General features: G+C 52.3%; 1 protein-coding gene across 1 annotated transcript in view; it reads left to right on the top strand.

The window, feature by feature from the left end:
- The window catches only part of CDK12 (cyclin dependent kinase 12), a 125,367-nt gene that overhangs the window by 25,469 nt on the left and 75,084 nt on the right, over positions 1-24,814 (top strand). Inside the window, exons 5-9 of the mRNA XM_075350127.1 lie at positions 11,947-12,117; positions 12,201-12,390; positions 12,469-12,525; positions 13,034-13,135; positions 13,255-13,332. Coding sequence (XP_075206242.1) covers positions 11,947-12,117; positions 12,201-12,390; positions 12,469-12,525; positions 13,034-13,135; positions 13,255-13,332 — 598 coding nt within the window. The remainder of the gene's footprint in view (positions 1-11,946; positions 12,118-12,200; positions 12,391-12,468; positions 12,526-13,033; positions 13,136-13,254; positions 13,333-24,814) is intronic.

The following is a 24,814-nucleotide window of genomic DNA, read 5'->3' on the forward strand; positions in this document are numbered from 1 at the left end:
GCAGTGCGGTTTTTTGTAACTTCTCTGCTTCTCTGGAGGAGATGCACTCTCTCACAGGGACTCTATGCCCAAAACGGTTGCCTGAACTCCAGACTTCAGTCTTTTCATCCTCTGCCAGGTCTGCCATGCTAGACGCGGCACGGCGGTGGTCTGGGCTACCTTCCTCGCTATCCGCAGGCTCCTGTGGCTTCGAAATTGGAAGGCAGATGCCTCTATGGAGGTTCCTGGCTGGGCTCCCCCTTGGTGGGCCCAGTTTCCCCGGAACCAAGCTGGGTGAAATTAAGGAAGCTCTTGGCGGGGAGTGTGCTTCCTCGCCACAATCCTAAACCAGGGAACCTGTCCAGGGCAGGAATCAGTTGAGGTTTCGGTGGTTTCCGTTCCTCCATCTGATCGTCCTCTAGCTCGGCCTAGGTTCATAGAACCAAATGGCTCGAAGCTGCGTCTTCAGAAGACCGCAGGAGATGCTGCCACTGAGCCAGCTTCCTCCGAGCTATCTAGCCACGCCAACAACCTCCTTGGTCGGTGGCAGGCTCTCTCCACTTGGCGACGTATGGTTCTAACACGTCTCCGTTCAGTGGGGGCGGGATTATATCTCCCATGGCTACAGGATGGAATTCTGTCCACCCGCCAAACAGATTTTCTCTGTCAACTCCTCCCGGCTCCAAGGCCGCCGCCTTCTCACAGGCCGTGGCATTTCTTGCAGACCAATGGAGTAATTGTACCGGTTCCCGACTGGGAACGGTTCTGAGATTTTTGCTTAAATCTATTCCTAGTCCCCGAAGAGGGCGGTGCCTTCCGACCTGGATCTTTAGCTTTTCAAGCATAGTCAGGTGTGGCGTTTTCACATGGAGTCTCGGTCTTGTTCCGTGTGTTTTTCACCGGATCAATCAAGAACCCAAGGAGATTCCCTAGCAGCCATCGGCATCAGAGATGTCTATCTGCACGGGTCAATCGCAGTTTCACACCAGCGTTGACTACGTTTTGACAATCGGAGTGGTCCAATTCGTGGCTCTTCCCTTGGGGTTAGCCACGGCCCCTCGAGTATTCTCATTGGGGCAGCTGTGATTAGGGTCCTGCACCCCTAGGGATTGGCAGTGATCTTTTGCCCTGGACGGCCTTCTTGTCGGGGCTTCATCCAGTGCTGACTCTTAGCAGAGTGCTTCGCTCACTCTCGCCACTCTAACCTATTCGGGTGGCTTGTCTTTCTGCCCAAGTCCACTCTGACTTCGAACCAGAGGTTCTCAGGGACGCAATTCGAGTCTCTATCGGCACTTGTGAAGCTGCTCTTAGTCGATCATTAGTCCCTCCGCTGGCGGTCGGCGTCGTTCTATCAGACACCATATACAGGTGCTGGTCAGACGGTGGCATCAATGGAAGCGATTCCTTGCCCAGTTTCTCCTGCGTCCTCTGAGATTGGATGTTTTCCGCTGTACAAGCGAACTCCCTCCTCCCACGGGGTGGTGGTTTCGCCACTGACCAGAGGCTCGTTTCAGTGGTGGCTTCGGCCACTCTGTCTCAGGAGCGCTCCTTCCTGGCCCCGTCCCGGGTGAGCCTCACCAGGATGCTAGTCTATCCGCCTTGGGAGCAGTATATCTCCACCGTGGAGCGCAGGGCGCTTGGACTCTGTCCGAATCAGCCCTCTGGATCAATGTGCTGGAAATCAGAGCTGTATTCTAGCTCTCTAAGCCTTCACCATCTGTTGGCGGCTAGGCACATTCGAGTCCAGTCGGACAACGTGACAGCGTTTTTCCTACATCAGCTTCCAGGGCGGGACACTCAGCCGCCTGGCAATCTTGGCGGCTCAACATTCTTCAGTGGACAAGGGACTCCTAGTCCACCGTATCCGCAGCCCACATCCTAGATGTGAAAACTGCGAGGCAGACTATTTCAGCTGTCCAACCGTGGTCCACAATCCTCAGGTTTTGCGGTAGACACACTGGTTCATGTTTGACCCCAGCTTCGTCTCTTTACGTATTTTACCCTCTACCTCTTGTCCAGAGTCCTGCGCAAGATCAGTAAAGAGGGCCGTCGGGTCATTCTCATACTCCAGACTGACCCAGGCAGGCTTGGTACTCTGACCTGCTCCTTCTGTCCGTTGGGTTGCCATGGCATCTTCCGGACCGTCCAGACCTTTTCTCAAAAGGTCCGTTTTTTCCGTCAGAATTCTGGATTCTCAGATTGACGGCGTAGCTCTTGAGTCCCGGATCTTGGCGACTTCTGGTATCCTTCCTGAAGTCATCTCCGCTATGACTCGAGCTCCAAAGTGTCCTTTGACCTTTTTGGCCTTGCCGACCCTCCTGTCCCTTCCACAGTCCGGTCTACAGCTAGGACTATCCCTCATTAAGGGACAGGTCTCAGCTTTGTCAGTATGTGCCAGCGGCGTATCGTCCGGCTGGCTCCGGTGCGCTCCTTTAAGGGCGCATCTCACATCATTCCGCCTTTCCGGCGGCCTATGGAGCCCTGGGACCTTAATCCAGTCCTCCCGGTTCCCGGAAACCTCCCTTTGCGCCTCTTGGGGAGGTTTCTTTGTTTCATCTTTCACAGAAAGTAGTCTTTCTAGTGGCTATATTTTCCCGCCAGAGAGTTCTGGCTGCACTCTCTCGGAGTCACCCCCTTTTTTTGGTCTTTGCATCAAGACAAGGTGGTCTCCGTCCGACTCCGGACTTTTTTCCCTAAGGTGGTTACTGCTTCCACCTTATCCGGGGCAATTTTCCTGCCTTCCTTTTGTCCGGCTCCTGTTCATCGCTTGAGGAAGCGTTGCATATCCTGGATCTGGTGCGGGCGCTCCGGATCTATGTGTCTCGCACCGCCGTTATTAGGCGGTGCACCTCTCTCTGGTGCTGACTGCTAGTCAGCGTAGCGGTCTCTCGGCATCTAAGCCGACCCTGGTTCGTTGGCTTAGGTCGGCCATTTCGGAGACCTACAAGTGTACTCAAGTGCCTTCCCCGCCGGGGATCAGAGCACATTTGATCAGACCTGTCGGCGCCTTTTTGGGCTTTCAGGCACCAGGTTACGGCTCAGTAGGTCTGTCAGACTGCAGCTCGAATTAGTCTGCATACTTTTTCGAAGCACTACCCAAGGCATGCTCATGCTTTGGCAGACGCGGGCTTGGGCAGACGCATCTTTCCGGCGTCTGTCGCCCATTTGTGAAGTTAGGTTTGCCTGCTTCTCAGTTGTCTGTTTATTCCCACCCATGGACTGCTTTTGAACGTCCCATGGTCTGGGTCTCCCATAGGAACGATAAAGAAAAAGAGAATTTTGTTTACTTACCGTAAATTCTTTTTCTTATAGTTCCGTCATGGGAGACCCAGCACCCTCCCTATTGCCTGTTGGCAGGTTTCTTGTTCCGTGTGTCTTCACCGGCTGTTATTGTTGTAGACAGAGGTTCCGGCTCTTCCGGATTTTACTCTCTCTTCTTGTGGGTGGATGTCCTCCTTCAGCTTTTGCACTAAACTGGCTAGAACTGGCTAGCAGGGGGTGTATATGCTAGGAGGGAGGAGCTACACGTTTTGAGTGTAGTAACTTTGTGTGTCCTCCGGGGGCAGTAGCTATACACCCATGGTCTGGGTCTCCCATGACGGAACTATAAGAAAAAGAATTTACGGTAAGTAAACAAAATTCTCTTTTTTCCTCACCTGTGCTCTGACTCTCGCATGTGAGAGAAACGGATCACCGTGAAAGACACTCGGCTCACACTCAGCAGAGTTTGAGCCAAGTGTTATTAGAGGATAGCATTCTATTCTCTCGCATCGGATGCTCTACGCCAGTGTGACTTTGACCTAAGGCCCTGTTCACACACTGCGTTTTTACCCGCGTTTGTGCGTTTTTGCTGCAGAAATTTCTTGAGAAAATGGTTGTACCTTTCTGCAGATATTCCCCAGCAAAACCTAGGGAAGAAAAAATTAACTGGTTTTTTTTCTCTGACGCCTCATTGGGGGACACAGGACCATGGGTGTTATGCTTCCTATCCATAGGAGGACACTAAGTAGATGCAAAAGCATAGCTCCTTCTCTGCAGTATACACCCCCTGGCCGGGCCAGGCAGCCTCAGTTTTAGCTTAGTGTCTGTAGGAGGCACTTCCTTTCAAGGTTTGTTATTTTTTGAGGGCGACGGTTTCCTTTTGGGACCGATCTCCCACTACCATCAACGGGCGGGAACGTGGAGTGTCACCTCCACGTTCCCCCTCCTACGAGGCTGGATCCTGGGCTGGACGACGGGTTCCACAGACACCAATATTCCAAAGCCCAGGGTAGAGGCCTATGCCCCTATAGCCCAATTCCTCAGCCCCTCTTTGCAGGCTCTGAGTTGAATATGGCACCAATTCCTCAGCCCCTCTTTGCAGGCTCTGAGTTGAATATGGCACCGGCGTGACTGGACACAGCAAGCTGAATCTGCTATTTTCACTGCCTGGAAAGCAGTATTTAAGGTGAGATCCCCCCCTGACTGGTTTCCCAGACAAAGGGAGAAAAGACGCTGCAGGGAAGGCCCCAGGAAATCTACAGTATTTATTATGAGAGTCCCTTGCTGGGTGCAAGGAGGAGAGAAGGATCCTGAACACACAGGGTTAACTTTTCTCTAGCTTGCTGGCTGGAGGAGGGGGAAGTCACTCCTGTTTGCAGAGAATCTGCACAGATAATTTCCCGTGGCAGGGGGAGTGAACAAAGCGGCAGGGGGAGTGAACAAAGCTCAGGGACTCACGCTGTTTATTTGCTCTTTTTATTTGCTCTAGCAGAAAAGCCGGCTGATAACCACCAGTGACAAGCTGTGTGCTGACTGGAGGGAGAGGGAGGAAAACTATCAGAAGCTCCCTTCCCGCCATTTTCACTACCCACATCGGGGAGGGGGGGAGCACACTGACTTCATCTTCGCGCTCTTTTAGCGCTAAGCCCCGCCCCATGGCCGCGCTAAGCCCCGCCCCCCTCAGGAATGTGTGCAAAGATCTCCATAGAGCTTCATCCTTCCTGAGGACAGGGCCATAGGCTGATTCGGGTAAGGTGCTTGCTTCACTTGCAGCTCTGCTGAGCATTGCTCCCCCTCCTGGCATACTCCTATTAGGAACATGCAGAATTCTAAGGGCACTAAGAGTGCTAAGGCCCACATAGTCTATTATTCAGCCTGCACTGCCTGCCACGCTGAGTTACCACGTAAACACACCTCTTCTCTATGTGAGTCCTGTGTCCCTATAGCTCCCCAAGACCCCCCTGCCACCACCGCCGCAACCGTGAGCCCAGAGCCTAGGGCTCCCAGCCCACCGGAATGGGCACAGTTTCTGTCCCAATCCATGGAAAAACTGTCACAGAACCTGGTGATGGCTATGCAATGTCGTCCTCCACACCCTTCTGGGTCCCTGGACGGAACGCAGCCTGAGGATACCCCTATGGAGGATCCTTCTGAGGTAATCCGGGCACATGCTTCACCGGTTGCAGGGATCAGGAAAAGAGCACATGGCCGGGTGTCTCCAGCGGGCTCTCCCTCGGGAGCACACAGGGCAGGCTCTCCCACACGCTCCACGGCTTTTGAAGAGATGGAGGAGGGAGAATGCTGTTTGTACCAGGATGATTCCTTGGTTTCACCCTCGCCAGATGATCAAACTGCAATAGACTCCCTTATAGCAGCAATCAACCAAGCTCTGCATGTGGAGGATCCCCCATCCACTACCACTGACCATGTGGTCTCCTTTTAAGAGGGCAAGGAAACCGCAAAAGGTTTTCGCTGATCACCCAGAGTTTCAGGATATCCTCACAAAGCAAAGGGAGAAGCCTGACAGGCACTTCGGTAACCGTAAACTCATGGAGTCCCGGTACCCTTTTGCCCCACCGCCCCTGAGGGCTGGGCCGATCCGTCCTTGGTCGACCCCCCCCCCCCGGTCTCCCGCCTTGCCACAAAAACGCTCCTGTCGTTATCCGATGGTTCCTCCATCAAGAACCCAACAGACAGACAGGTGGAGCACCTCGCCCGCTCTGCCTTTGAGGCTGCGGGTTCCTACCTCTCGCCCTCCTTTGCCTGTGTGTGGGTTGCAAAGGCGATCTCGGTCTGGACAGAATCCCTTAACACTTTGCTTCCCAGTTCCCTCATTCCGTCACAGAGGTAACAGTCAAATTGCCGCTGCGGCGGAGTACCTCATGCAGGCCTCCATTGATGCTGCTACCTGAGCAGCTTTTGCCGCCTCAAATACCATAGCCATCCGTAGAGCTCTCTGGCTCTGACAATGGCGAGCGGACTCTGCTTCCAAGAAGTCTCTCACGGGCCTTCCCTTTTTTCAAGACAGATTTGTTTGGCGATCGTCTGGACAAGCTCATTTCTGACTCCACGGGTGGAAAAAGTACCTCCCTTCCCCAGCTGAAGCCCAGACTTCACCAGACGTCCACAGTCCTCGTTACGCTCCTTTCGGAAGTTATTTGGTTGGTCGACATCCCGCTCTGCCCCCGCCACTAGCCGCGGACTACGCAGGGACGGACCTTCTCAGCTCTCCCCGAAACCCACTTCGTCATGGCAGCCTAGACCGAAACAGTCCAGGACTAGGGAGACTCATCCACGACGTTTTCCCCCCTCATGACTCCTTTGGCGCCCCGGAAGACACACTCATTGTAGGAGGGTCGACTGCGGCTCTTTTCAACACATCTGGGCTGCCGCCTCAGACGACAAATGGGTGGAAGACCTTGTGTCTTCCGGTTACCACATAGAATTTCGGACCAGACCCCCCGAGTCGGTTCCTTCTCTCAAACCCCCCAAAGACTCAAAAACGACGCGAGGCCTTTTTCTCAGCAATCCACTCGCTCCAAACAGCAGGAGTGATAATACCTGTCCCGAACGACGAGAAGTTCAGGGGTTTTTATTCCAACCTCTTTGTGGTCCCCAAAAAGGATGGGGTCAGTTCGACCCATCCTGGACCTCAAACACACCTGAACAAACATGTGCACGTACGGAGATTCAGAATGGAGTCCCTAAGGTCCATTATTGCATCCATGGTCGAAGGGGAATTCCTCGCCTCCATAGATATCAAGGACACGTACCTGCACATACCCATCGCCCCAGATCACCAAAAGTTCCTCCGCTTCGCAGTTCAGGACTCCCACTTACAATTCGTAGCCCTACCCTTTAGTCCTTGCCACCGCACCAAGGGTCTTCACCAAAGTCATGGTGGCTGCCATGAGCGTCCTTCACGCCAGGGGAGTAGTCGTTCTCCCTTACTTGGACGACTTCCTCATCAAGGCACCTCTTTACGCGACTGCTCAACCAGCGTACAGATCACCTTGGACACCCTATCCCGCTTAGGGTGGCTACTGATTCTAGACAAATCATCCCCGGTCCCAGCACGATCCATCACCTTCCTGGGCATGTCCCTGGACACCTGTCGGGGCTTGATCCTTCTCCCTCAGGACAAGGCGATCGCTCTTCGACAAGCGGTACGCTGCCTTCTACGTCCTCCGTCTCGCTCCATTCGATTCAGCATGAAGGTGCTCGGCAGGATGGTGGCAGCTATGGAGGCTGTAGCTTTTGCTCAACTGCACCTCCGCCCACTGCAGCTAGTCCTTCTAGCGGCCTGGGACAAGAGCCCCTTCTCCCCGGACAAACCGCTTCACCTGACGCTTTCAGTCAGGTATGCACTCCGCTGGTGGTTTCGGTCCTCATCCCTATCGAAGGGGAGATCTTTTCTCCCAGTGAACTGGCTGGTCCTGACCACGGACGCCAGGCTCCTAGGCTGGGGAGCAGTGTACCGGCACCACGCTGCTCAAGGACGTTGGACGCCCCAGGAGTCTTCCCTACCCATAAACATCCTGGAAATCAGCGTGATCTTCCTCGCGCTCAGGGCGTTCTGCCCTCTGCTAGCGGGTCGTCAGATTCGAGTCCAATCGGACAATGCGACAGCTGTAGCCTATATCAATCGGCAGGGGGGCACCCGCAGCAAAGCGGCCTATCTCGAAGCCCACAAGATCCTCAGCTGGGCCGAGTCGACGGGGTCAGTGATATCAGCGGTACACATACCGGGGGTAGAGAACTGGGCAGCAGACTTTCTAAGTCGCCACGGCCTGGCCGTCGGAGAATGGTCTCTCCACCCAGAAGTGTTTTTACACATCTGCACTCGCTGGGGCACACCAGACGTGGATCTAATGGCCTCAAGGTTGGACGCAAAGGTACCCGCGTTCATAGCCAGGTCATGCGACCCGCAGTCCATCGGCGCGGATGCTCTAGTCTGCTCCTGGCACCACTCCCGCCTGCCTTACATATTTCCACCTCTACCCCTGCTGCCGCGGGTAATCGGGAAGATCAAGGCAGAGGGAGTCCCGGTGATACTGATAGCACCGGACTGGCCCAGGCGCGCCTGGTACGCCGAATTGGTACAAATGCTCGCAAACGTACCGCGGCGCCTTCCAGACATCCCAGTCTTGCTGACCCAAGGGCCCATTTCCCATCAGAACTCCAGAGCCCTGAAGCTGACGGCATGGCCATTGAGACCTGGATATTAACAAGAGCGGGATTCTCCCCCGCAGTTATTTCCACCATGATCAGCGCCCGAAAGCCTGCTTCATCCCGCATTTACCACCGTACGTGGAAAATCTTCCTTTCATGGTGCAGGGAAACTAACGTCCAGCCTATTCCTCTGGCCATCCCTAGAATTCTCGACTTTCTACAGTCTGGCTTGCAAGCGGGGTTGGCTCTCAGTTCCCTTAAAGGGCAGGTCTCAGCGCTCTCAATCTTCTACCAATGCCGCCTGGCTCAAAAACCGCAAGTCAAGACCTTCCTCCAGGGCGTTTCCCATCTAGTTCCCCCGTACAAACGGCCGCTGGACCCATGGGACCTCAATCTCGTTCTGGGCGGTCTCCTGAGGTCTCCCTTTGAACCTCTCAAGGAATCCTCCCTTGCTCTTCTGTTCTGGAAGGTAACATTCCTGGTGGCAATTACGTCCATCAGACGGGTTTCGGAACTGGCAGCACTCTCTTGCCGCGAGCCTTTTCTGATCTTTCACCAGGACAAGGTGGTTCTGCGCCCCCTTCTGGATTTTCTTCCAAAGGTTCCTACCCCGTTTCATTTGAACGAGGACATTGTTCTGCCTTCCTTTTGTCCACACCCAGTTCATGGGGTGGAAAGGTCTCTGCATTCGTTAGACCTCGTCAGCTCTCAGATATTACATATCCAGGACAGCCCCCTTTAGGAAAACGGACTCTTTGTTCGTCATTCCCGAGGGGCCTAAGAAGGGACAGGCAGCTTCAAAGGCAACTCTGGCTCGCTTGATTCGCTCTGCGATCCAGGTAGTCTACCACTTGCAACTCAAGCCCATTCCTAGTGGGCTGCGGGCTCATTCCACGCGAGCAGTTGGCGCTTCGTGGGCCATTCGGCATCATGCTTCAGTGGAACAGGTGTGTAAGGCTGCGACCTGGTCTAGGCTACATACTTTTTCAAAGCATTAGAGTCCATTCCCAGGTTTCAGCTGAGGCAAATCTGGGTAGGAAAATTCTGCAAACTGCAGTAGAGCACCTCTCTCAGTAGGTGCTCCAGGCTGTCTGGGACTGGTTCCTAGTCCTTGGGTTGCGTTATCTTGTTTTTTACTTTTCCCACCCATGGACTGCTTTAGGACGTCCCATGGTCCTGTGTTCCCCAATGAGGCGTCAGAGAAAAAACGATTTTTGTGTACTCACCGTAAAATCGTTTTCTCTTAGCCATCATTGGGGGACACAGCACCCACCCTGTTGGGCCTTGGTCCTCTCAGTACCTTATTTGGTTATGACTCTTCTTTTCTCTTGTTCCTCTGTTGAGAAGTTTTTACTTTTTTTTTTTTTTTTTTTTTTTTTTTTTTTCTCCTACTGCTTGTGTACTAAAAGTGAGACTGCCTGGCCCGGCCAGGGGGTGTATACTGCAGAGGAGGAGCTATGCTTTTGCATGTACTTGGTGTCCTCCTATGGATAAGCAGCATAACACCCATGGTCCTGTGTCCCCCAATGATGGCTAAGAGAAAACGATTTTACGGTGAGTACACAAAAATCCGTTTTTCTTTTTTTTCAAGACAATTCTTTCAGTAGATTGTCTTGAGAAAAAGAATTAGCATGTCACTTCTTTTCTGCAGCTAACTGCGTTATTCACTCCATTGTCTTTAATGTAATCATAACATCACGCAGGTAGCAAATTATGTGCGTTTTCCTGCGTTATTCCCGCATTATTTCACGTTTCTCGGGACATAATGTTCATCACCGCCTGCGTTTTGCAGGGAAGTGATGTCGTCATGACAGGAAGAGGAAGCTGAGCAGAGAGTAAACACACACCTCACACACAGACATATATAATACACACACAGATCACGCTTGCACACAGACATATAGAATGCACATAGAAATCAAATGTACATATTAAAAATAAAAACCGAAAAAAAAAAACCTGTGGGCTCCGCCGTATTTTTATCGTCTAGCCAAGGTAAACACACAGCGGCGGCCTGGTATTCTCAGGCTGGGGAGGGCAAGGGCCAAGGTTAATGCCCCCTGTTGCAGCCAAGAATATCAGCCCGCCGCGTAATCCACCGAGTTCCCATGATGTTTGCATCCATCCGCGTCTGACACATACTAAATGCAGCCTTGTAACAAGACTGCAGGGGTAACTACAGGTCATTTCTCATGGTCGGTAATGTGAACACATTACCGCTCGCGAGAACTGCAGTGTGTCCTCACAGGGACTCTATATCGATTGATTGATCTGTCCTCTATCCATCTATCTATCCATTATCTATCAATCTAGCTATTCATCTATCCATCTTTCTATCTATCCATTTATGTCTATTCCTCTATCCATCTATTGATCTATCCATCTATTCATCTGTCCATCTATCTATCTATCTGTCTGTCTATATCCATCTATCTATATTATTGATTGCTGTTAAAGCATTAAAAAACGCAGGGACAAACCTGCAAAAAAACGCGGTAAAAACGCACCTTTTCTAGTGCGCACATAGCCTAAAAGTTCATTTTTCCAACACTGCAACATTAGTATGTTGCATAAAACACTATCCTATTAAAGAAATCTGCACCAATACCGCTATTGTAACGTTTATTTAAAGGGAGTCCATCAGTTTCCCAATGTGGTGAAAAATATTCAGAAACACTAAAACAGTGGGGGGAGAAAAAAGGTTGACCTCAGTGAACAACCCAAAGTTGATATTACTAGGTTGGGATAGACCTTGCGGCCATAATATCGACTAGAAATAAGTCTATTATACACTTATGCAATTACTCCTCCAGGCAGAATATTGTTTGTCTAACACAGCTGTTTTGCACATCATGCTAAAGAAGTGATATTGCAGAAATTTACAACAGGCTTGGGGTGATAATATCTGTGATCTTGGATCAATATTGATTTCCTATGTAAACGGACTATAAATCCATTCAGTCCCCCAATAACTCCTCGCTAAGCCTGTGCATGTAGTGTAATGTCAGATGGACGGCACTGGACACCACCTACGGTGTCCAGCGCCGTTCTGGTCCTATTTTGAGCAACATCATGGCTCTACAGACTTTCTGGATTGCACCACACATGGCATGACCTATAAGTGGCTTTTACAGTGGATGACTATGGTGGCTCAAAACGAGGCACCATAGATTTACAATGTAAAAGACTTCCAGGTCTCGTACATAATTCAGAGTGAGACGGATAGTCCAAAGAGTGGTGATGTCACTGAGAAGAGGAGCAGAGCGGCGCTGGAAACTGGAGAAGGCGGCGGTAGGTGACTATGTAAGACATGAGTACAATATGCACTCATACACAAATTAAGTGGTGGAAAAAAAATAATGGGAGGACTTCCAGGTATGCAAGATGTGGTAATCATGCGGATTATTCCTCTGGCAGTCAGAAACACGTGATGTGGGGGTTTTTTTGTTTTGTTTTTATATTTTTTGATTGGTGACATTAATTGTTCTTGGTAATTATCTAATTGTTAAATGTTCATCTTTTTAATTCCATTAGGAGAACTTGTTGCCTTAAAGAAAGTGCGTCTAGATAATGAGAAAGAAGGCTTTCCGATAACTGCAATCCGAGAGATTAAAATCCTCCGACAGCTCATCCATAAAAGTGTTGTGAACATGAAGGAGATCGTCACTGATAAGCAGGATGCTCTGGACTTTAAGAAAGACAGAGGTGACAGCAGAAACTTGCATAATGACTCTTTTAAAAAAATAAAGGACATAATGTAACCCGGCTCCTTTTCCCACGCTTTTTAGGTGCCTTTTACTTGGTCTTCGAATATATGGATCATGATCTTATGGGGCTACTAGAATCTGGTTTGGTTCAGTTCTCTGAAGACCACATCAAATCTTTCATGAAACAATTAATGGAAGGACTTGATTATTGTCACAAGAAGAATTTCCTGCACAGAGACATTAAGTGCTCCAACATCTTGTTAAATAACAGGTAGGCGGTCAGAGCTTTTGTCGTCTTTGTACATCCTGTATAAAAGGCCTAAGTATTCATACGATATTCTTGTTGTAGTGGGCAGATAAAGCTGGCTGATTTTGGACTGGCACGGTTATACAATTCAGAAGAAAGGTAAGTGGCGTCATTTATTGCCCTTGTCTTTTTTTTTTTTTTCTTCTCTTAATCAGTCCTGCTCTTGCTTTTTGGAAGGGGTTTTTCCATAATTGTGATCTTTTTTTTTTATATTCACATACCAGTCCATTGCATAAAAATTAGGTTTGATTGTAAACCTCTCCTGTTAGCCCCAGTGGAGTATTTGTGCAAAGTACAGCTTGTTCCCTGAAGGGGTCTCCATGCTACTGTCCTTTGCGCTGGTGACACCCACTGATCCCTGGGATTTGCAGCAGACAGATCGGTGGCAATTAACTCATGCTGAGACAATGATCTATTAAACAGGACAAGCATTTTGTTGTACTCTTACTAGAAATTGTTTAGTATATACAGTGTTAAGGATCCCAAACGGCGGTTGTCATGAGCATCTTGTGAAACCGTACATCATATAACGCTGCCATAGTAATGTGTTAATTCGTGTAGTTGAACCGGATCAGTTACAGTACCTTATACGGCCTTTTCTTTCCAGCCGTCCATACACAAATAAAGTGATTACTCTCTGGTACCGACCTCCAGAGCTGCTGCTGGGAGAGGAGCGATACACTCCTGCCATCGATGTGTGGAGCTGTGGGTAAGATGATGACACTAAGCTGTATAGCGATCAGTGTTGTGTGAATCTAAATTGTATCCAGATACAATCGAAAATCATTTCATTCAAGCTTGTGGTTCTCACTTTTTATTTCCTTCCAGCTGTATCTTGGGCGAACTTTTTACAAAGAAACCTATATTCCAGGCTAACCAAGAGTTGGCACAACTTGAATTAATTAGGTAAGTGTTTTTTTTTAATCTCTTGTATTATTATTATTAGTGTACTCACTTATATATTGTCATAATATTCCACAGAGCTTTATTCTCATCCTCATCACTGTCCCCATTGGGGCTCATATCCCCTATTAGTAGTTCTCTAGAGCAGTGTTTCCCAATCTCCAGTCCTCATGGCCCCCAACAAGTCATGTTTTCAGGATTTCCTTACTATTGAACAGGTAATGGAATTGTTATCAAGGCATCACCTGTGCTACATTAACCCCTTCAGCCCCAAGCCTATTTTGACTCTAAATACCCGGCCATTTTTTGCAATTTTGACCAGTGTCACTTTATGAGGTTATAACTCTGGAACGCTTCAACGGATCCCGGGGATTCTGAGATTTGTTTTTTCGTGACATATTGGGCTTCATGTCAGTGGTAAATTTAGGCCGATATTTTTTGCGTTTCTTTGTGAAAAAAAAACGGAAATTTCGCAGAAAATTTCTTCATCGTTCCTTATGGGAGACCCAGACCATGGGTGTATAGCTTCTGTCTCCGGAGGACACACAAAGTACTACACTAAAAAGTGTAGCTCCTCCCTCCTAGCATATACACCCCCTGGATAACCAAATATAGCCAGTTCAATGCTTTGTGTTCAGGAGGCACACATCCACATTCATGCATTCTCATCTGATTTTCATTTTAAAGAGTTTGAAGAAAAGCGGGTCCAAGCCTGGACTCCCGGCATGTCCCTTCTCACCCCACTGTGTCGGCGGTGTTGTTAAGGTTGATTTCAAGGCTGAAGCCTTACATGCCGCGCTCCTTCACCATCCCTCGGGCTCTGGCTTGAAGTGGGAGCCAGCACGGTTCTCACTGCTTTGCAGGAGACCGGTCTCCATCCGCAGCCCTTTCAGGACCCTGCCGGATGGAGCACTCATCCCTCAGGGACCTGGCCCTGCGTCTCACAAGCTAAGTATTGAGACGTTATTGTCAGGGGGGTCTCTTGTACTTTAATGTTGGGGAGAGTGTGTTTTGTACCATTTGTGACATTTCCGGCCGGTTCTCCGGTTTTCACCAGAGAACCGCGCCGAGGGTGCCTGAGCGCCGGCCGCATTGTAAAATTTAGGCCCCGGCTTCGGCTGCGGCCTAGTTTCGTTTTCACTGCCCCTGCATGTCAGTCATGCAGAGGGACAGTGCGGCGCCGCCCACCGGCCGTTCAGCTCAGGGGAGGACACTCCTCTCTGAGGAGATGTTTCCCTCCCCTGTATATCCCCTTGGCCCTCCGGTTCCCGCTCTTGGGCTAGGCCCCGCCCCCCCTCCTCACTCCGGCGCCATTTTATCAGCGTTCTCACACTGATCGGCGCTGGCTGCTGCATCTCTGCAATCTGTCTGGGGGTCCGAGCTGTGGAATCCGGAGGGCACACAAAACGGTCTGGTAAGCCACAACCTCTGGTTGTGGACTTTCTTATACACTCTCTGGGGGTCATTCTGAAGGAGTGTATTCTTTACTGCAGAGCCTCCACCTCAGCAGCATGTCTCACACTAGGAGCAAGGCTGTACTCAATATGCACTGCATGTAAGCTCGTACTGCATGAACCGAGCACATATCCTCATTGTGATGCCTGCTCTAACATGGTGGTGCCTCAGCCTGGAGTCTCCCCAGTGGTCCCTCCAGCTGCTCCGGCCCCGGTGGCTGAACCCCCGGCTTGGGTAGAAGTGTTTTCTAAATCTATCTCCCAGTCCTTCGCCGACTCCATGGGACAGCTGTCCCGGACTCTGCTGAGCATGCATCAGCCCCCTTCTCAGGGCGCCTCTGCTGCTTCGGCTCGCTCTGCAGAGCTCACAGAGGATTCTTCATCTGCTCCCAGACCCCGTCCTCCTAAGAGGAGACGCAGGGACCCCTCTCCTTCCTCGTCCCGCGGCTCCGATTCACGAGCCGACCCGCAGGACGAGGAGGATATCTTTACTGGGGGCTCGGACGCTACCTCCATGTGCCCCATTGATCTGACCGAGGGTGACGCAGATGTGAGTGACTTGATTGCGTCCATTAATTCTGTACTGGACCTCAATCCGCCAGCATCAGAGGAGCAACCCTCTCTGGCAGAAAAGCACCAGTTTACCTTGCCTAAGAGAACAAGGAGTGTGTTCTTTAACCACTCCAGTTTTCAAGCCACTGTGTCCAAGCCCAGAGCCTGTCCTGACAAACGCTTCCCAAAGCGTGGTTCTGACGACAGTTATCCTTTTCCACCAGAGGTGGTCAAGGAGTGGGCTCACTCACCAAAGGTAGACCCTCCGGTGTCTAGACTCTCAGCCCGGACAGTTGTATCTGTGGCTGATGGCACCTCATTTAAGGATCCCACTGACCGCCAGGTTGACCTCCTGGCCAAGTCTGTCTATGAGGCGGCAGGGGCCTCGTTCTCCCCATCCTTTGCAGCAGTGTGGGCTCTCAAAGCCATCTCTGCTTCCCTAGAGGAGATGCATTCCCTCAATAGGGACTCTATGCCTGAATTGGTTGCCTTAACTTCCCAGGCTTCAGCCTTTTCAGCCTACGCCATGTCTGCCATGCTGGAGGCCTCTCACCGCACTGCGGTGGCCTCCGCTAATTCCCTCGCTATCCGCAGGATCTTGTGGCTTCGACAGTGGAGGGCAGATGCTTCCTCAAAGAAGTACCTTGCTGGGCTCCCATTTGCTGGGTCCAGGCTGTTCGGTGAACAACTGGATGAAATAATTAAGGAGGCTACTGGCGGGAAGAGTACTTCCTTGCCACAGACTAAAACCAGGAAACCTGTCCAGGGCAGGAACCAGTCGAGGTTTCGTTCCTTTCGTTCCTTTCGTTCCTCTAACTGGTCGTCCTCTAAGCCCTCGGCCTCGTCCACTAACTCAGCCAAGGACCAGAAGCCCACCTGGCGCAAGAAGCCGCGTCCACAAAAGTCCGCAGGAGCTGCTGCCACCAAGGCAGCCTCCTCTTGACTATCTGGCCGAGCCAGCAACGTCCTTGGTCGGTGGCAGGCTCTCCCACTTTGGCGACGTGTGGTTTCAACACGTCTCCGATCAGTGGGTGTGGGATATCATCTCCCACGGCTACAGGATAGAGTTCTCCTCCAGCCCGCCAAACAGATTTTTTCTGTCAACTCCCCCCTGCTCCAAGGCCGCCGCCTTCATTCAGTCATTGCCTCAATGACCAAAGGAGATTTCCTGGCATCCATCAACATCAGAGATGCCTATCTGCATGTGCCAATTGCAGTTTCACACCAGCGTTGGCTACGTTTTGCAATCAGAGAGGAACATTTCCAATTCGTGGCTCTCACCTTCGGGTTAGCCACGGCCCCTCGAGTATTTACCAAGGTCATGGCAACAGTGGTTGCGGTTCTGCACCTCCAGGGGTTGGCAGGGACTCCTTACCTGGACGACCTTCTAGTCAAGGCTTCATCCAGCGCAGACTGTCAGCGGAGTGTCTCGCTCACTCTCGCCACTCTTGTTCAATTCGGGTGGCTTGTCAATCTGCCCAAGTCCACTTTGACCCCGACCCAAGAACTCACGTACCTAGGGATGCAATTCGAGACTCTGCCGGCACTTGTCAAGCTGCCCTTAGTCAAACAGCAGTCCCTCCATCTGGCGGTGCGCTCTCTGTTGAGGCCCCGCCGTCATTCCATCAGGCACCTCATGCAGGTGCTGGGTCAGATGGTGGCGTCAATGGAAGCGGTTCCCTTTGCCCAGTTCCATCTGCGTCCTCTGCAGCTGGACATTCTCCGCTGTTGGGACAAGCGGACTTCTTCCTTGCACAGGTTGGTGGCTCTGTCGCCACAGACCAGGAGCTCTCTTCAGTGGTGGCTTCGGCCCCTCTCTCTGTCTCAGGGACGCTCCTTCCTGGCCCCGTCCTGGGTGATCCTCACCACGGATGCCAGTCTATCCGGCTGGGGAGCAGTATTTCTCCACCACCGAGCACAGGGCACTTGGACTCCGTCCGAATCAGCCCTCTCGATCAATGTGCTGGAAATCAGAGCTGTGCTTCTAGCTCTCGTAGCCTTTCACCACCTGTTGGCGGGCAAGCACATTCGAGTCCAGTCAGACAACGCGACAGCAGTTGCCTACATCAATCACCAGGGCGGGACTCGCAGCCGCCTGGCAATGTTGGAGGTTCAACGCATCCTTCAGTGGACGGAGGACTCCAAGTCCACCATATCCGCAGTCCACATCCCAGGCGTAGAAAACTGGGAGGCAGATTATCTCAGCCGTCAAACCGTGGACAACGGCGAGTGGGCTCTGCATCCGGCAGTGTTCCGGTCGATCTGCCGCAAGTGGGGAACTCCAGAAGTGGATCTAATGGCATCCCGGCACAACAACAAGGTCCCGGTTTACGTGGCTCGCTCCCACGATCCTCAGGCCTTTGCAGCGGACGTGCTGGTTCAGGATTGGTCCCAGTTCCGTCTGTCTTACGTGTTTCCCCCTCTAGTTCTCTTGCCCAGAGTCCTGCGCAAGATCAGAATGGAGGGCCGTCGGGTCATACTCATTGCTCCAGACTGGCCCAGGCGAGCTTGGTACCCAGACCTGCTCCGTCTGTCCGTAGAGGTGCCGTGGCATCTCCCGGACCGTCCAGACCTTCTCTCACAAGGTCCGTTTCTCCGCCAGAATTCTGCAGCTCTCAGATTGACGGCGTGGCTCTTGAGTCCTGGATCTTGACAGCTTCCGGCATTCCTCCCGAAGTCATCTCCACTATGACTCAGGCTCGGAAGTCTTCCTCGGCCAAAATTTACCACAGGACTTGGAGAATTTTCCTGTCCTGGTGTCGTTCTTCCGGCCACGCCCCTTGGCCTTTTGCCCTGCCGACCCTTCTGTCCTTCCTGCAGTCTGGTCTGCAGCTAGGACTATCCCTCAATTCCCTCAAGGGACAGGTCTCGGCTCTGTCAGTGTTGTTCCAGCGGCGTATCGCCCGGCTGGCTCAGGTGCGCACCTTCATGCAGGGCGCATCTCACATCATTCCGCCTTACCGGCGGCCTCTGGATCCCTGGGACCTTAATCTGGTCCTCACGGCCTTGCAGAAACCCCCTTTTGAGCCACTTAGGGAGGTTTCTTTGTCTCGTCTTTCACAGAAAGTGGTCTTTCTAGTGGCCATAACTTCCCTCAGGAGAGTCTCTGATTTGGCTGCGCTCTCTTCGGAGTCACCTTTTTTCGTTTTTCACCAAGACAAGGTGGTTCTCCGTCCGACTCCGGACTTTCTTCCTAAGGTGGTATCTCCTTTCCACCTTAACCAGGATATTTCCCTGCCTTCCTTTTGTCCGGCTCCTGTTCATCGCTTTGAAAAAGCGTTGCATACTCTGGATCTGGTGTGGGCGCTCCGGATCTATGTGTCTCGCACCGCTGCTCTTAGGCGGTGCACCTCTCTCTTTGTGCTGACCACTGGTCAGCGTAAGGGCCTCTCGGCTTCTAAGCCGACCCTAGCTCGCTGGATTAGGTCGGCCATTTCCGATGCCTACCAGTGCACTCAGGTGCCTCCCCCGCCGGGGATCAAGGCACACTCGCACACTCGACCAGAGCTGTCGGTGCCTCTTGGGCTTTCAGGCACCAGGCTACGGCTCAGCAGGTCTGTCAGGCTGCCACTTGGTCCAGTCTGCATACCTTTTCGAAGCACTACCAAGTGCATGCTCATGCTTCGGCAGATGCGAGCTTGGGCAGGCGCATCCTTCAGGCGGCTGTCGCCCATTTGTGAAGTTAGGTTTCGCCTACTTCTCAGTTTCTGTTTATTCCCACCCATGGACTGCTTTGGAACGTCCCATGGTCTGGGTCTCCCATAAGGAACGATGAAGAAAAAGAGAATTTTGTTTACCGTAAAATCTTTTTCTTTTAGTTCCGACATGGGAGACCCAGCACCCTCCCTGTTGCCTGTTGGCAGTTTTCTTGTTCCGTGTGTTTTCACCGGCTGTTGTTGTAGACAGAGGTTCCGGTTGTTCCGGGTTTTGCTCTCTCTCTACTTGTGGGTGGATGTCCTCCTTCAGCTTTTGCACTAAACTGGCTATTTCTTTTTCGCTCCTAATTGGGAGACCCAGACAGTGGGTGTATAGCTACTGCCCTCTGGAGGCCGCACAAAGAACTACACTTAAAAGTGTAAGGCCCCTCCCCTTCTGGCTATACACCCTCCCGTAGGAGTACAGATTCCTCAGTTTTAGCTTTGTGCGCAAGGAGGTCAGACACGCACGCATAGCTCCATTGTTTTTAGTCAGCAGCAGCTGCTGACTATGTCGGATGGAAGAAAAGAGGGCCCATAAACAGGGCTCCCAGCATGCTCCCTTCTCACCCCACTGTATGTCGGAGGTGTTTGTAAGGTTGAGGTACCCATTGCGGGTACGGCGGCAGGAGCCCACATGCTGATTCCTTCCCCATCCCTTTTTACAGGGCTCTGGGTGAAGTGGGATTTACTGGTCTCCAGGCACTGAGACCGGGCTCCATCTACAGCCCCTGGAGAAGATGCTGGATGGAGCGGAGTACATCAGGGACATGGCCCTGCTTCCTCAAGGTACTCTGTGTCCCCGTGCATTTGGCGCTCACACCGCAGCATGCTGGGTGTTGTAGTGCGCCGGGGGACATCAGCGCTACGGCGCTTGTGCCATGGCCTCATTCAGCTTAGCTGAAGCAGGCACACTTCCAGGAATCGGTCGCGCCGGCCGCTGGGACTGCGGCGCGGCTGGCACTTGTGGTGCGCCGGGGACTTCAGCGCGGCCCGCGCTTTTACGGCGGCCGCGCTGATAACTCGAGTCCCCGGCTTTTGCGGCCTGCTTCCGTTCGTTCCCGCCCCCGGACCTGCCAGTCAGGAGAGGGGCGGGACGCTGGCCACGTTTAGGAATCGGTCATGCCGGCCGCTGGGACTGCGGCGCGGCTGGCACTTGTGGTGCGCCGGGGACTTCAGCGCGGCCCGCGCTTTTACGGCGGCCGCGCTGATAACTCGAGTCCCCGGCTTTTGCGGCCTGCTTCCGTTCGTTCCCGCCCCCAGACCTGCCAGTCAGTAGAGGGGCGGGACGCTGGCCAGTGCATCAGCGCTGAGGGCTGGAGTCGTTTTTACATACTCCAGCCCTCACAATCGGCACAGAGGGGACACTGTTTCCCGCACTTTTGTTTGGGAACTCCCACGGACCGCCCCTCTCCACAGACGCCGGCAGCCATTCCTGCTGACACGCTGAGCTGCAGAGGGGAGCCGGGGAGACCCAGACAAGGAGTTCTGCAGCCTCTTACCCGCTATTCAGCGGGCGGTAAGCAGCCCTCAGGGCTCACCCCCTCTTGTGCCAGTAGTATTCTTAGTATTTTGTTGCTACAAATACTTTGTATTGCATAGCGCTGGTCGCCCTTTGGCTATAGACTCTCTCACATTGCAGAGAGCCAGCAGCATGTCGTCCGCAAAACGCAAGGGTGCCAAAGCACAGACATTATATGCTTCCTGCACCGCATGTGGGACTTTTCTACCGGCAGGCTCCACGGACCCCCATTGTGTGCAGTGCTCGGCCCCTGCGGCGCTTGCACAGTCGGGACCTCTGCTGGACGTGACCCAGGGTGTACCACCTGTGAATGCTGTCCAGGTGACAGGAACTGAGTTTGCAGCTTTTGCTGACAGAATGTCTCTCACTATGTCACAAATTCTTGACACATTGCGAGCTAGGCCTGTACTTCAGGCCACGGACACTGTGCAATCATTGCCCCCTGGTCCCCCTCAGCTCCAAGCTCCGGGACGGGCATATACACCTCAGGGTGAAGACTCTGACTCGGATGATGGCCCCGGGCAGCCTAAGCGGGCTCGCTATGACGGGCCTTCACATTCATCTCAATGGTCAGGATCCCAGCGAGATGAATCTATGGGTGATGAGGCGGACGTAACTGATCAGGATTCTGATCCTGGGACCGCTCTCAATCTAGATACACCAGATGGTGACGCCATAGTTAATGATCTTATATTTAACATCAATAAGATGTTAAATATTTCCCCACCAGCTCCTCTTGTGGAGGAGTCAGCTTCGCAGCACGAGAGAATCCATTTCAGATACCCTAAGCGTACTTTAAGCACTTTTCTGGACCACGCTGACTTTAGAGACGCAATCCAGAAACCCCACGCTTATCCTGAAAGGCGTTTTCCTAAACGGCTTAAAGATACACGCTATCCTTTTCCCCCTGAGGTGGTCAAGGGTTGGACCCAGTGTCCAAAAGTGGATCCTCCAATTTCCAGGCTTGCAGCTAGATCCTTGGTTGCAGTTGAAGATGGAGCGGCACTTAAAGATGCCACTGACAGGCAGATGGAGCTCTGGCTGAAATCCATCTATGAAGCGATTGGAGCGTCATTGGCGCCTTCTTTTGCAGCCGTATGGGCACTCCAAGCTATCTCAGCCGGGCTTGCGCGAGTTGACTCCGTCACACGTGCATTTGCCCCGCAGGTAGCACCATTGACCTCGCAAATGGCGGCATTCGCGTCGTACGCGATTAATGCTGTTCTTGACGCTACAAGCCGCACGGCAGTGGCGTCAGCCAACTCCGTTGTTTTGCGTAGGGCCCTGTGGTTGAGACATTGGAAAGCAGATTCTCATTCCAAGAGGTGCTTAACCAATTTGCCTTTTTCTCGTGACCGATTGTTTGGAGAGCGTTTGGATGAAATCATCAAACACTCCAAGGGTAAGGACTCATCCTTACCGCAACACAGACAAAACAGACCCCAACAGAGGAAGGGTCAGTCTGGTTATCGGTCCTTTCGAGGACCGGGCAGGTCCCAATTCACCTCGTCAAAAAAGACTCAAAAGGACCAGAGACGCTCAGATTCTTGGAGGTCTCAGTCACGCCCAAAAAGGGCAGCCGGAGGAACCGTTGCCAAGACGGCGTCCTCCTGACTTGCGGTCTCCGATTCCCACACCCGCGGTCGGTGGGAGGCTTTCCCACTTTGGCGACATCTGGCTGTCACACGTCAAAGACCGTTGGGTGAGGGATATTCTGTCTCACGGGTACAGGATAGAGTTCAGTTCTCGTCCGCCAACTCGTTTCTTCAGAACTTCTCCCCCACCAGACCGAGCCGATGCTCTGTTGCAGGCGGTGGCCGCTCTAAAAGCGGAAGGAGTGGTGACCTCCGTCCCTCTTCAGGAACAAGGTCACGGTTTTTACTCCAATCTGTTTGTGGTCCCAAAAAAGGACGGATCGTATCGGCCCGTCCTGGATCTAAAGTTGCTCAACAGACACGTAAAAGTCAGGAGGTTCCGGATGGAATCCCTACGCTCCGTCATAGCCTCAATGTCTCAAGGAGATTTTCTAGCATCAATAGATATCAAAGATGCGTATCTCCACGTGCCGATCGCACCAGAGCATCAGCGTTTCCTACGCTTCGTCATACACGACGAACACCTGCAGTTCGTAGCGTTACCTTTCGGTCTGGCAACAGCCCCCCGGGTCTTCACCAAGGTCATGGCAGCAGTAGTAGCTGTTCTGCACTCGCAGGGTCACTCGGTCATCCCGTATCTAGACGACCTGCTTATAAAGGCACCCTCTCAAGAGGCATGCCAACACAGTCTGAAGGTGGCACTAGACACTCTCCAGAGTTTCGGGTGGATTATCAACTTTCCAAAGTCTCATCTAACCCCGACCCAATCTCTGACTTATCTTGGCATGGAGTTTCATACTCTCTCAGCGATAGTGAAGCTTCCACTGGACAAGCAGTGCTCGCTACGGACTGGAGTGCAATCTCTCCTTCAGAGCCAGTCGCACTCACTGAGGCGCCTCATGCATTTCCTAGGAAAGATGGTAGCAGCAATGGAGGCAGTCCCGTTCGCGCAGTTTCATCTGCGCCCTCTACAATGGGACATTCTACGCCAATGGGACGGGAAATCGACGTCCCTCGACAGGACTGTCTCCCTCTCTCAGACTGCCAAGGACTCTCTGCGTTGGTGGCTTCTCCCCACCTCATTGTCACAGGGAAAGTCGTTCCTTCCCCCGTCCTGGGCAGTGGTCACGACGGATGCGAGCCTATCAGGGTGGGGAGCGGTGTATCTCCACCACAGGGCTCAGGGGATGTGGACTCTGGAAGAGTCCACCCTGCAGATCAATGTTCTGGAAATCAGAGCAATCTATCTTGCCCTGCGAGCCTTCCAACAATGGCTGGAAGGCAAGCAGATTCGGATTCAGTCGGACAATTCCACGGCGGTGGCGTACATCAACCACCAAGGGGGAACACGCAGTCGCCAAGCTTTTCAAGAAGTCCATCGGATTTTGACGTGGGTGGAAAGCAGAGCGTCCACCATATCCGCAGTTCACATCCCAGGCGTGGAAAACTGGGAAGCAGACTTTCTCAGTCGCCAGGGCATGGACGCAGGAGAATGGTCCCTTCACCCGGACGTGTTTCAGCAGATCTGTTGCCGCTGGGGGACGCCGGACGTCGATCTGATGGCGTCACGACACAACAACAAGGTCCCAGTTTTCATGGCACGGTCTCACGATCACCGAGCACTGGCGGCAGACGCCTTGGTTCAGGATTGGTCGCAATTCCGACTCCCCTATGTGTTCCCACCTCTAGCATTGTTACCCAGAGTTCTCCGGAAAATCAGGTCCGACTGCCATCGAGCCATACTCGTCGCTCCAGATTGGCCAAGAAGGTCGTGGTACCCGGATCTGTGGCATCTCACGGTAGGCCAACCGTGGACACTACCAGACCGTCCAGATTTGCTGTCTCAAGGGCCGTTTTTCCATCTGAATTCTGCGGCCCTGAACCTGACTGTGTGGCCATTGAGTCCTGGATCCTAGCGGCCTCAGGTTTATCTCAGGAAGTTGTTGCCACAATGAGACAGGCTAGAAAACCATCCTCAGCTAAGATCTATCACAGAACGTGGAAGATATTCTTAGCGTGGTGCGTGGCTCAAGGGTTTTCTCCCTGGCCATTTGCATTGCCAATTTTTCTTTCCTTCCTGCAGTCTGGGTTGGAAAAAGGTTTGTCGCTTAGCTCTCTTAAGGGTCAAGTCTCCGCGCTATCCGTATTCTTTCAGAAGCGCTTGGCACAGCTTTCTAAAGTACGCACGTTTCTCCAAGGAGTTTGTCATATTGTTCCTCCTTACAGACGGCCATTGGAACCCTGGGATCTGAACAAGGTTCTCATTGCTCTCCAGAAACCGCCTTTCGAGCCTTTGAAAGAGGTTCCCCTTTCTCGGCTTTCACAAAAGGTAGTTTTTCTTGTGGCGGTCACGTCTCTTCGAAGAGTGTCCGAGCTAGCGGCGTTATCTTGCAAATCTCCCTTCCTGGTGTTTCACCAAGACAAGGTAGTACTGCGTCCAATTCCAGAGTTTTCTCCCAAGGTGGTTTCTTCCTTTCATCTCAATCAGGATATCACTTTACCATCTTTGTGTCCGCATCCAGTTCACCAATTTGAAAAGGGTTTACATCTGTTGGACCTGGTGAGAGCACTCAGGATTTACATTTCTCGCACGGCGGCTCTACGCCGTTCTGATGCGCTCTTTGTCCTAGTCGCTGGTCAGCATAAGGGATCGCAAGCTTCCAAATC

Source organism: Anomaloglossus baeobatrachus, chromosome 5 (assembly GCF_048569485.1).
Source record: "Anomaloglossus baeobatrachus isolate aAnoBae1 chromosome 5, aAnoBae1.hap1, whole genome shotgun sequence".
Taxonomy (NCBI): Eukaryota; Metazoa; Chordata; class Amphibia; order Anura; family Aromobatidae; genus Anomaloglossus; species Anomaloglossus baeobatrachus.